The following is a 13,366-nucleotide window of genomic DNA, read 5'->3' as shown; positions in this document are numbered from 1 at the left end:
ACATAGGCCTAATAGGCCTAAAAAATGAAAAATCACACTTTTTACACGGAAAAGTTTTCCTCGAAAAATTCCATGTAGTACATTTTGAGGTAATTTATTGATTTATTAATTATACAACATTCCCAGCCATTGGAGAATAAAGAAAACAAGTATTGTTTAACAAACTTCAAAATTGAGATAAACATGCAGTAAACCTTGGCCAACGTGTAGGGACTGCAAGCAATGACTGCTCCCCGGAAGAAACCAGCATGGCGGACATTTCAAGTTGGGATTTGATTGCGGTGAAAAAAGACTTGATCAAGGCTCAACAAGAATGTTCTCAGCGGGGCCTGATGCACAGCGCAAAGTGGTATATCTGCAATTAATCGTAGATGATGTGAATTCTTATTTTGAAAAGGACTTTGCCCCTACAAGCTCACATTAATGCAGAATTCTGGTTTCTTACAACAACAACAAGAACATTATTTTCCCAGAGGTCTACATTAGCTGTAGATCTATAGGTTGTTGCAGATGTTAGTTTCCGAGAAAAACCTTCACGGACGTGGAGACACCCACGTTTGCTCATCTGCTGATGAGCGATGAAAGATTGGAGCCTAAAAGAAGAAGTAACAGCAATAAGCCGAGTGTGCATTTCACGGGTCTCGCAAGTTCACACAGGTTTTGGGCGAGACAGGTGGAGGCTCTAGCAAACTAACAGGGCTAAAAGACATGATATTACGGCAGCTGCTAACTGCGCCTTTGGCGGACAAACCTGTCAAAGCCAAATCTGTATTCAGTTTAGCAAGTACCATAAAATCTCGCCTTTTAGCTGCGTTAGTTTGCGAAAGACCCCATCTTGTCTCGTTCATATCTGCAACTCGCTGGACTCATGAAATGACAGTTAGGCATATTGTTATTAGTGTAAACTTTCCTAAGAAATCAACATCAAATTGAAAATGTAAATGACAGTGAGGGGGTGATTCACAAGATTTGTTATTCCCCTGACTATATTCTTTGTAGCCGTAAAATAATTCATACTGATTATGACATGCAAAAGTGTTCTGAATATTTATTGGGGCTCTTGAGGTTAGTGTGGCAGCGCAGCACAGTGACTCTGAAGCCTCTCACTGCTGCAGTCACTCTGAGTTCACGTCCAGCTGATGCTGGCTTCCGTTCCGGTCATATATGTGAAGGTCTATGAATGGTCGTAGGTTTCCCTAGGGCTCTGCTCGGTTGCCTCCCACCATAATGCTGGCCACTGGCCAACGGTGTAAGTGAAATACTCTTGAGTGTCGTCATAAAACACCAATCGAGTAAATAAATAAAGTAATAATTATTATGTATTGTTGACTATAAGGTTTATATATTTTTGTCTGTTAACAGGACAGCGGAGATGGCCTTTGCGTTGCGTGAAACAATTGATTACAAAGAAATACAAGAAATAATACAAAAATCTCAGGTCAGTCATATGGCATATATGTGTCCTAATAGGACATTTGACGCAAACTAAACATATCTGTATTTAACTCTTTAATGTCCATATTTTACAAGTACATGCACATCAAACTATCAAGCCATAGAAGATATTATTCATTGTAGGTTGAATACCATAAATATTGCAGTACAGCTTGTACTGGCTTCCTCTCTGGTCATGTATGGGAAGGTCCGTACACGTACAAGTGTTTAACTTTCACAAATACTTTTTAAAAAATCCTCTACTGCCCTACGAATGTGGTGGTGTTCGTAATGCTCAGTCCCTGATATCTGCCACTTGTCACCATGGCAATAGGGGGACCAAACAGCTGTTCTGTTACCCCACACATATATCAGATATGTTGTTGGAATTGATACTATAGGTATGAACCTTTGTCTCATTATACAGACACTTGGAGCAGACTATGAGAAGTACACATTAGCCAGAAGTTACTTTGATGTCAAGGAGTATGACAGAGCTGCATATTTCATACAAGATTGCTCTCACCCGAAGGTCTATTTTCTCTACATGTATTCCCGCTACTTGGCTGACGAGAAGAGGAAAACAGACAACAGGCCCGACTCCATCGGTAAGTAATATGCTGATGATGCATTACAAATTTGACGAGTTCATATTCTTACCAATATTGCCAAATGTCTTGTGTGGTGATTATCTGATTGTTATGTTGATGGTCATATAGCAAAGAAGGCTGAGGAATAGGATTTGGTTCTGGTGAAGGCACTATGTGGTCAACAGGAGTATGTACATGTACATAGCTCCAGATGTACGTCATGGTAGTTTTGCCCAGCTACTACCCTGTAAGCGGTATTTACCAGCTAATAATTCTTCACACTTGACACACTTATAGTATTAAGTGCCTCTTGCACGAAGGGATTAAAAGCTAAGTTAGTTGTGACTTACAATCACAAATTACAGTTGGGTTAAAATGTTGTAAATATTTACAGTCGCCCCAAAATTAACATTAAAGACAAATGCTCACCTTAAGTAGACTGTTAGTACTTTTCCACTCGGTTTGTGAAGATGTGCCATTTAGTTGTCTCAAAAAGATGTTACAAGAATATTTTTACATGTTGTTGATAAATTTTCAAAATTAAGGCAAGAAAAGTTATTGACTGGTACATTGTCCATATACAAAGGCCACCTTTATGTACGAGTCAAAGTTGGCCTATGATCACGATCATAACTTCAAAAATTTACAGTCCCTTTGTGCAAACGCTTCGACTTACTTTTATGATCAGTTGTGAACTCAGTTGATTATAGCTAAGAATCTCTTTTTGCAAGCGGGCCCAGGAATGTTCCTCTGACATACTTCCCAAATGTTACATGGTTACATTCTGTTCACATTGAGATTTTCCTCCTATTTCTTAGTTGATGCTTTTCTGCACAACATAATCTCCAAGTAGTTCTTCAAGTATACCTCTCCTTACATGCATGTTATTCCCCATTTAATGATAATTTCTCCCCCTTGTTTTACTGTTGCAGGTCCACCAAAGAAAATAGAGAATGGGAACCTGAAGGTGCTACAGTCAGAGCTGTCTGAGAGACACAAGAAGAAGGAGCTCGATGGATTCTGTCTTTACTTGTAACTTCACTAAACATCATAATTCATTGTATTTACTTGTATTTTCACCAAACATTATAATTTATTTCCATTGCATGTAACTTCATTATAGTTCATTGTCCTTACTTGTATTTTCACTAAACATTATAATTTTCATGTTGTCACATTTACCATTAAACAGAAGACAAAGTATGTCATGTCGTGTTAGGGGTGCCTGAAAAATATTCAGCTCCACACTGAAAAGTAAGATTTCATTACCTTTATTCACCTCTGTAAACGCATTTCTTGTATGAATTTCAAGGGAAGTTATAGTAATCATAAATGCATATAGATTTGCAGATTTCTGTAACAGTTCTTGTCTTGTTCCGCCAGGTACGGGGTAGTGCTGAAGAAACTGGACTTTGTGAAGGAAGCTATTGATGTGTTTGTGGAGGCTGTGAGGAAGGAGCCGTTACACTGGGGGGCGTGGCAGGAGATGACACGTCTGATCACGGACAGGGAAATGGTGCGGTCACTGGGGCTTCCTCATATGGATGGTTATGGCTTAATCTAGAGCTCTCTTCATTAGATGCTGTTTAAGGTCTATATGAGAAAATTTGTCGGTAACTTAGCAAAGTTCTGTGCTTTACTGTAACAGGCACTCTGGTTTGCTCCACCTGTAAAACTCACCACCATGGTATAAATGGAAAATTTTGGGCATGGCATCAGACAACAATTAGATAAACAAATTATATGGCTATATGACATATCAGTACTGCATGCTGTATTATGTGTTGTTTTTGTGGACATTTTTTTTTTTTTTTGAAAGATGTTTGTGTTTAGATTCAATTTGGTCAAACTGATGTAAGATCAGTGTTGGAAAAGGTTTTAGTTATTTCAGTTTAGGCACACTATGTATGATAATTTTTGACTTTAATTTGGAATTTACTAAGTTAGTTCAAAATGGATCAGCTGAGACTAGGCTCTTGTCATTAACTTGGCAAGTTTGGGAGATGAAATGAATATCCTTTTTTAGGCACACCCTTTGGAATGATTGGAATGTACTGTCAAGTTTAATGTTATTGTTCTCAGATGTCCTCGCTTGTACTGCCTGACCACTGGATGAAGCAGTTCTTCCTGGCTCACCTTTACCTGGAGTTACAGATGAACGATGAGGCTGTTAAGCTCTACATGAGACTGTGTAGTCATGGCTTTCACAGAAGTACATACATCATGGCACAGAATGCTCTGGCTTTCCACAACCGTAGGGGTGAGTACAGAAGCCCAGTTTGCTTCATCTGTATAATACTTGTTTCTCTGTGTTCAAGCCCCGGGATCACGAAGTGATCTTATGTTTAAGTCAAAATCTTAATCATTAAATCTGAAATGTCCCTTTCTGTTATTTGAACTGATATTTGTTGTTCAATAACTTAACAAAGAATATATGTTAGCAAGCAATACTTTGACCTTGTTACATCAGAAATAACAATTTTATATTGATTTTAAATTTTGACTTTGAGCCTAATATTGTTTTGTGATCTGGCGGCCCAGTCTTCAAAAGTGTATTAAGAATTAAACTTGGTTATAATAATTTTAGTCTGGACAAATGTCATTTGTTGTGTGTTGAAATGATACTGGAGTTTATACGTGAATATTCAAGTTTGAGTTGGTCTTACATGATCATTTACAGGAGTTACCTCCCCTTAATTTGACATACATGTGGAATTAGCTGTGCAGTTCTGAGTTGGTGCCCTGTGAGGGAAAGTTTGCCAGTTACTTGACATAGGTCAGTGGTTTTCTGTGGGCTCTTTGGTTTCCTATCTCTAAAGAAAAACCACTGTTGGATAGGTTTCAAACGCTTGAGTATGGCAGGAAACCCCAGTCAATTCATGAATAAATTCAATTTCAAAGTGGACATGTTTTTAATCTTACAGCTGTGGACCAAGCTGTCAGTGCATTTGAGAGTCTCCAGAAGTACGACCCTTACAGACTGGACAATATGGATACATACTCTAACCTATTATATGTCAAGGTATTTCAACAAACTACAGTGTAACTTCTTACTCATCAAATGTGATGACTAAGTGTGATGGTTTTACTAATTGTGCCAACAGGTGGTGTTTTCATGATGCTATTTTAGTTTTCCCAGGGTACAGTTCTGTGATAAAGTGGTTTTCCCGTGGTATTTTGGCTTCCAGATGCTAATTTAATTTTCCCATTGTATTTGGCTTCCAGGTGCTAATTTAATTTTCCCTTCTGGTGTGGTGGTTTTCCCATGGTATGTTTGCTTCCTGATGCAGGGTATGACAGCTTCCCCATAATATGGTGGTTTGTGTGTGCAAAATCCTAACTTGTGTTACATAATAAAGTGAAAAATATTTTTATTCTGGCATAAAACCCTTCTGAAATCTCCCATAATGTTGACTGCTTATTATCAGTATGTAGGGTTCAGGTTTGTGGTTGATACCAAAATGTGCTTGTATTTGTTAATGTATTGTATGTAATGTTTTTGACCATGTGGATAATTATCAAACTGCTAATAATTGTTAAAACATCAATTTCGCGGTGGAAACGACCATGATGCAGAGTGCTCATCAGGAAGATGCATATGTCTATAAGATGCAGCATTGCAAAAGATGCCTTCCACTTTTGACATGTAAAGTGATTTGATCTTGAGTAGTTTGAGAGCGATACGTGCACTCATTATGCAGGGGTTGAAACATGAGCGGTATACAGAATACTGGTTAATGTGCACTGTGAGATGTATGAGTTTTCTGTTTGCCCAGGAGATGAGAGCAGAACTGGCGTACCTGGCTCACCGCTGCTGTGATATAGACAAGTACAGGATGGAGACATGCTGTGTCATAGGTGAGCTACTGTTTCTACCGGCATGACACGGGCAGTGTAAGCCCATTGGTCCCCCCTTATTACTGGTATAGGCTTCATTCATTACCATTAACCCATTGTTCCATTCATTGAAATCGTCAAATGACCTGTTGTTGCTTTCATTGCCAATGCCCTTTCATTCCATTTATAACCATTTTTTCATTCATATTTATTGTTTCATTTCATTCACTCCATCCTATAGGCATATTGTTTCATTTCATTCACTCCATCCCATAGGCGTATTGTTTCATTTCATTCACTCCATCCCATTGGCATATTGTTTCATTTCATTCACTCCATCCCATTGGCATATTGTTTCATTTCATTCACTCCATCACATTGGCATATTGTTTCATTTCATTCACTCCGTCCCATTCGCATATTGTTTCATTTCTTGGTAGTGACCTGTTCATTGCACTTTTTTTCGCCCTGAACAAAAATTTCAGTGCAAATATGTAATTTAGTGATTTGCACAAATTTTGGGTATAAAGTGGATGCAGAGTTATCTTACAAAACATCTTTAAGTTACACACAGGTACGTAAAATTATGTAGAAATCACAAGCTGGGTACTAAGGTAAAGCTGAAAGCTAAGGTCTGATCTTGTAACAAAAACTACTGTACTGGGTGTTTCAGGAAACTACTACTCTCTGCGCTCACAGCACGAGAAGGCCGTCTTGTACTTCCAGCGAGCTCTCAGGCTGAACCCTCACTACCTGTCTGCCTGGACTCTGATTGGGCACGAATTCATGGAGATGAAGAACTCCTCAGCAGCCATTCAGGCTTACAGGCAGGCTGTGGGTGAGTTGATCTGCAAATATCTCCTGCTTTATACCATCACAAGATCAGGAGTTTTCTTTTCTTTTCACAAACTTTGTCAGGCCATAGATTTAACGCTATAAAATGTCCCACAAACTTTAACATTTAAGTTGGTAAACTTCATACTAAATGCAGCAGGTGCAAATGGGAAGTGATGATAAGTTGATAATAGATAATACCTGTGAGTTTTGTTGCTGTGCTGTCTGTCTTTCATTTCTGATACCATAGTGTGCTTAATACCTGTATATCTAAAACTCCTGACACAACTGTGCACAAAAGTGGTTTTAACTTTCATTCATCACCTAAAATTGGCCAACTTTGCAGAGCAGCCATGAGTACTTTGTGGATAAAAGCTGTGGCCTTTTACCCACTCAGGTCTCAGGTTCAAATCTAGCTGTTCTAGACTTGGATTGAGTAAACTGCTGGCCTGGCAGGGAAGACATCATTTTTTCTTTGGCTGTGATGATTAGTCTTATCAGACTCAGATAACAGGTTTTTTATACGCCCCGCCAATAGGTGGAGCGTATTATATTATAGAGATTTTCTCGTCTATCTGTCTGTTTGTCCAACCGTCTGTCCGTATTCATTATTCGTGTCTGGGCTGTTTTCCATGCAGAGTTTTAAATTTTCATGGATACATAGATACACAGAGGACAATGTGTCACAACTTACATTTGTCCATTTTTGTGGTTGTCATGACAACCAGGTAGCTGTTTTCCTTGTTTATACTGTATAAACAGAAATGATTTTGTGTCCAGGCTACAACTCCATCTACGTGTTCTGCATAACCTTTTCATTTGTGGTGGACACATTTGTCCACTTGTGCGGTTGTCATGGTAACCACATACCTATCATCAACACCCATAAAGATTCCCCCATGGGTTATACTGACCACAGCGTTACTGGTATTCTTTTATACATTTCAAACAAATGCATTTGTTGGGGCGTATGTTCTGTTCACCTGAACTCTTGTTGTGTGAAGGAATGATGCCATTTGAAATATTAAACCATGTGGTTTAAATATGTCTTACGCTGTAGTAGAATTTCAAATAAACATTTTTAAGCTGACTGACTAAACACCATGGTTGGCTGTATGTTTTTTCAACAGAGGTGAACAGGAGGGATTACAGGGCTTGGTATGGGCTGGGACAAACGTATGAAATCATGAAAATGCCATTTTATTCTCTGTATTATTACAGACAAGCACATCAGTTGAGGTAAGTTATGCCATCAAAATACATGAACCAGGGCTTTTGTTTTTTCTAGAGATAGCTAGAGGTATGACTCTAATTTGTACATGTAAATTTGTATTTATGTATGCATCAGTTTGACTGTACATGTTTCATTTCTGACCATTATTAAAATAAATAATTTTGCATTTTCAATCAGCTTTTATTCAGTCTGATTGCTTATATTTTAATTTTTTAAAATTTATAAGGCATACATCACATCCTTACTTAGAAAATTATTATGCAAAGAAGATATATACTCAGAGGTGATCCCAAATACCCACCATACAAAAATATTTTCAAATACCCTTTTCTCCTGAAATAAAAAATATCAAAGACCATATTTTCGAATTAAGTTTCCATGCTCTTTCATCTGATTTTGGTGTCGTTTTTATGTTTTCTTCTAAATGTGTGTATTTTGTGTGTGAATGTGTTGTTTTTTTTTGTACATGTTTGGTGTGGTTTTTTGGGGGATATGCATGCAAGTGTACTGCAGCTACGACTTCATGACAAGGTATAAATGCTTGGTTAGTATATACATGTAGTGAGGTAACTACATACATATACATAAACCTGTGTTCAGGTAGGTAATAAAATTCCCTGACTTACATTTTCCACCTATACAACTAAGAATGGTGTGTTTCAGGCCGAATGACTCTCGTATGGTTGTTGCTATGGGGGAGAGCTATGAGAAACTAGACCAACTACAAGAGGCCAAGAAGTGTTTCTGGAAAGCTCACAGTTTAGGTGACGTGGAAGGTTTAGCTCTGATAAAACTGGCAAGGTAAGCCAGCATACATGTACATCATCTGGGGGTGAGGTGCTTGGTTGTGGCGATAGGTGAGGGAGTCTAGCGTATGCATTTTCATCAAGATGATTATGTCACATGGCCAAGGTTTGATAAAGTCGTTTTTTGTCAGTATCAACCCCATTCAGTGTAAGGGCTGATAGAACTAACACATTACTTAAGCATACAGTCTGCAAATACTTCCTACTTATCCATTACCCTAACTCTTCAACCTTTTCACAGATGAAAGATTGACTTTCATTGCAATTTATTCACATTTTTAATTTGATTTTTAAAGAGTAAAAGTATAATTTTATCAGTTAACACAGAATAATACCTTTAGAATATACTTTAATTAACACCTTGTAAACATGTAGGTGTTCAACAGAAGGTTGAAGAATTACCTTACTCCTCGAACTGGAGTAATTGATCATGTGATCTGTAATGTTACAGGTGATTGATATTGATCCCGATCACTTATGTATTAAATTCTATGCATTGCATGGAATGAACATAACAAATGAATACAGAGCCCATGAAAGTATCAGTACTTGTTCTAGTATGTAGGATCTCTTGCTTATGCAGTTTGAAATAAAGGTTGATGACGGATATCTCTGAGACTACGTAGACTTTTAAAATTGATAACACTTATTTTTGGTCTTCATATTCTGTTGTCTTTGTCGAGTTTGAAAATTGCTCTAATAAGTATTAGATTTACCTGATTTTAGTATTAAATGTACATTCACATGTACTTTGTCTCTAGATTGTACGAGAAGTTAAAGGAAGAAGAACAAGCAGCTGCCGCGTACACAGAGTTTATCTACGAAGCAGCACACCAAGGGGTAAGCTGGAACGAATATAATACATCGTGGTCTGACAGTGCTGTAGTTTCACCATGCGGTTAATGACGCCCAGCGGTTACTGTGGTTTACTTTCACACGGTCTGAGTTAGCAGCATGATGACAGCAGTGGGTGATTAGCCCCCTGCCTGTTTCATTACCCTACATGGCAGCTATGGTCCCTAATCCACGCCACATGGGGTCAGGTCACTGACATCGAGCTGTGCAGATCTCCCAAGTAGCCATCTATAATTATATCCATACATTAAAGTCAGCCGATGACTAATACAAAGCTGTAATTTCCAAACACTGTCTCCATCCATGGCCATACCAATACAAATACTACAATGTGCACTGCAGGCCTCAGAACAGCAAACGATTGTTCGGGTAACATTGATGTCACATCGCAGAATTATGGTGTGAACGGTTGTCTATTCTGAGCCCCGATTATGCTACAAATACTTGTGTATATGTATTTAAGCTACAAATGGATTTCACTGAGAAATATCTGTCACCAACCTCCCATATAATTTGAATGAAGTGTGTCATTCTACGCGCACATTTTGTTTCGTTACAGTCGGAACTGTCTTTCTATTGCAGAAGAGTTACCTTTCCCGCATTTAGAAATCGGGACTCCCCATATGACACATAGTTTCCTAAAACTACCATGACTACCTTTGACCCCTTTTCGGTAGCACTGTGTGCAGGTCTGGCATGTCAGGAGTACGTGTTGTTGTCATATTAGAAGTTCACACAACCCTGACAGGCTTTATATCAAAATGAAGTGCATGTTTTATGATCACCAGTATACAAATATGCCAAGGTGTTGCCAGCGACAGATAAGATTATTTTTTCGCCTTTCTTGGGCAAAAATCATGCATAAAGGGGTAAAATATACATGTGAAGATTTCGCGTCCTGTGATTACAAGTTGTCGCTTTTAACGCAGTTTGAGTCATCATCTGGTAATTTGTAAGTAAGGATTTCGGGGCACAAAGTTCTGTTATAACTGTATACACGAAGAACTCTGTGTGCATATTAACGGATATTTGACATGCCACTCCACGTGTGTATGGTGATGCTCATGCTCAATATCCGGAGAGTTTTCTTGCAAATTTCCTTTCATCACAAAATGGCGATCATATAACAATCAAGGTACTCCTTTTGTGAAGTAAGACCATATGTATTAAATTTAGTATGATTAAAACTGAATAAAACGTGAACTGTTGGTGGCAGGAGCATAGACTGACTGCCCAATAAAGCGTGAGCTTGTTTATTACATTTGGGGACAGTCCACATAATCCCAACAATCGGCGATGCTCTCGAACCATTGCAGTGAATTATGGGATGCACTTTCCAAGTCTGAGGGCAAAACTTAAGGTCATTTACCTTACCCTACATGTAATTCCTCAACCTGCACATAAAAAGAGCAGCTTCCAGTGGAAGTTTTGCCAAACTACATTGGTTAGATTGGAAAATTTGAGGCTGGATAAACACCTTACCAGCATGCAAAAAGGTTGAAGAAATAGAGTAGCTATTAATCTGAGGCTGTGTAATTACTTCCAGAATGCAGGTTTTTGGTGTTGCTTTAATGATACTCGATGACAAGAGTTACTGTGAAAACAGAAAAGCTGTAACCACATGTGTTTATATCTTACGATGTGGCTGTTTATTTCTTTCTTTGTTTGTTTCTTTCTTTCAGAACTACAGCCGTGAAGATCAGAGCCAAGCTTACATGTTCCTCACAAACTATTACCTGAAAAGAGAGATGTTGGATGAGGCCTTAAGTGCGGCCCAGAAGTGTGCAGAGTTCACTGAGGTATGATTACGATGGTGATGATGATTAGGATGAGGATGATTACGATGATGATGATCACAATGACAACGACGATGATGATGGTGGTAAACTTTATTGTAGTGTTGCAAGATGGTCCCATCATTGATCATGTTTTAATAGTCATTAATAAATTCATATTGCATGTGAGTAGTTATTTTTGGTTTCAGTAGCTTAGGCATGAGGTGTCTGTTCAGTCTCAACGTTGGAAATGGTGCATTAATGTCTCAACTGCTCTTGTAAGGTCATTCAGGTTGGTCATTCAGGTGGTATTAAATGAATTTTTTTTAGAGGTCATGCGCCTTCCAACCAAGGTAAAAACCTGTGTGGTAAAGTTTTTCAGTGGCATGCCCAAAGCTGGTGGTTTACTTCAAGTACTTCACATAATCGCTGTGATCACTGTCACAAATGTGAAGTATTCTCTGGTATGGTGCTAAACATGGATCAATCAAATAAAATGAAACCAATTGTTGAGGGGGCAATTTGACGTGGGAAGTAACATAAATCTGTAATATGGAGTTAGGCAGCTGAATGAAAAAACTGCTAAACTGAATTTTTTATCTGTTTGAATCTGTAAGAAGTTTCCAGGTAAAGCAAAATCCCTCTTCTTAACAAGGATTTTCTTCAAACTGATATGACTGATATATGAATATCTGAGCCTATCTAACAATTTGCAGATCTTGCCTGGCATGAATTTAACTCAGATTTCCAGCTTCGATAATGTACTCTTTAATTTGCTACTGCGGTCTCAAGATAAACCAGACGAAAATATTTTACTGGTATGAATGATACCCTATGGAACAGAGCTAACTCCATGGTTCAGAAGAATTAACGAAGAATACGCTAACGAATTAACATTATTGAACCACCAATAAATGGGTCCTGATCATCAAAACTTTCAGCTGTCACTGTAAAATTTTGTTGATGTTACCTGATAATATTCCTTATGTGATTACCGGCATTCTTGATGTCGAGTAAGGCAGTTATACTGGACTGTCAACACGAGCGTTTGAAAGTATTGTGTCATTTGTGGATACACCTCACTACTTGAAGTCACACCAGGCAAAGTTGAAAACGGAAAACTTATATTTCCGTACTGTTCTCCGAAACCTAAAACACTGATTAAAACACAATCCAATATTTTTTTAACAATTGAGGAATGCCATGTGTACTAACTCGATCCTTATCACTTAGCCGTGTTTATAAGATACATACGTATTGACTGTTTAGTAGCTCTGGAGTAGTGGAGTACTGTAGCTCTTTAACTGTGGGCATTCTTCTGTTGTAGACAAGAGAAGAGGCTAAGGATATGCTGAAGGAGATAGCAAACCTGCGTATGAGGGAAGGAGCTCAGATACAGGAGGTGAATGTATCCATCACAGACGACCAGTTACCCTCTGGGGATCACACGCCCTTTAGTAGTCTGCCGCCAATGAACTTGAGATTCACGCCCTGAACCTGTCGGCGAAGGGAACATACACCATTTAGCAGACTTGGACAAAGGGTTTTAGGATTTATTCCACATCAGAAAAAATACTGTCTTCATTGGATAGCAGTGGTCACATGGAGGAGGGCGTATATTCCTGTATCCTGAAGCCAGTGCCATGTGCAGTTGTTGACTATGTTGTCTAGGTTACGCTGTTGAAGTCAGTCACTGATATGTCAGCCTTCTGTGCTCAACTGATGATTGTTTTGCATGATGAATTTGTTGCAACTAACATTATTCCTTGAACATGGGGGAAGAGATATGTGAAGATGCCAGCCCAGGAATATACATGCTTCAACAAACTGCCTGAATGATCTTGCACAGTAAATTCAGAAAGGTACAAAAACTGGGCGGTACTGTGTGGCTACTGCTCAACATTGTGGCAGTTGCATGTAGGGAGTGAATTGTCCCACAGTAACAGTCCAGTCCTGAGCCTTGCAGATCTCGTACTGTGCGGGCGACAGCCTCGTACTGTG

The 13,366-nt window shown here is 38.7% G+C and overlaps 1 protein-coding gene across 2 annotated transcripts; it reads left to right on the top strand.

Annotated features, from left to right (window-relative positions):
* Nucleotides 1-243: 243 nt before the first annotated feature.
* LOC135468092 (cell division cycle protein 23 homolog) lies at nt 244-13,350 on the top strand. 2 transcript variants are annotated; one of them, XM_064746148.1, is made up of 14 exons: nt 244-349; nt 1,363-1,438; nt 1,862-2,042; nt 2,957-3,056; nt 3,408-3,540; nt 4,107-4,284; nt 4,949-5,046; nt 5,801-5,882; nt 6,535-6,699; nt 7,826-7,934; nt 8,593-8,730; nt 9,497-9,575; nt 11,273-11,389; nt 12,693-13,350. In XM_064746148.1, the coding sequence occupies exons 1-14, from the start codon at nt 249-251 to the stop codon at nt 12,858-12,860; spliced, it is 1,725 nt and encodes a 574-aa protein (XP_064602218.1). In that variant the 5' UTR covers nt 244-248; the 3' UTR covers nt 12,861-13,350. The 2 variants fall into 2 exon arrangements, with proteins under 2 accessions (XP_064602218.1, XP_064602219.1); XM_064746149.1 differs by lacking the exon at nt 244-349 and adding an exon at nt 798-937.
* Nucleotides 13,351-13,366: the final 16 nt, after the last annotated feature.

Source organism: Liolophura sinensis, chromosome 6 (genome assembly GCF_032854445.1).
Source record: "Liolophura sinensis isolate JHLJ2023 chromosome 6, CUHK_Ljap_v2, whole genome shotgun sequence".
NCBI lineage: Eukaryota > Metazoa > Mollusca > Polyplacophora > Chitonida > Chitonidae > Liolophura > Liolophura sinensis.
The sequence above is the reverse complement of the archived record's forward strand: the minus strand, read 5'-3'. Positions and strand labels throughout refer to the sequence as shown.

Coding starts and splice junctions, on each gene's coding strand:
- LOC135468092 (XM_064746148.1), top strand. CDS start 249: ATGGCGGACATTTCAAGTTGGGATTTGATTGCGGTGAAAAAAGACTTG. Junction 5,047..5,800: donor CTAACCTATTATATGTCAAG/GTATTTCAACAA, acceptor CTGTTTGCCCAG/GAGATGAGAGCAGAACTGGC. Junction 8,731..9,496: donor GCTCTGATAAAACTGGCAAG/GTAAGCCAGCAT, acceptor CTTTGTCTCTAG/ATTGTACGAGAAGTTAAAGG.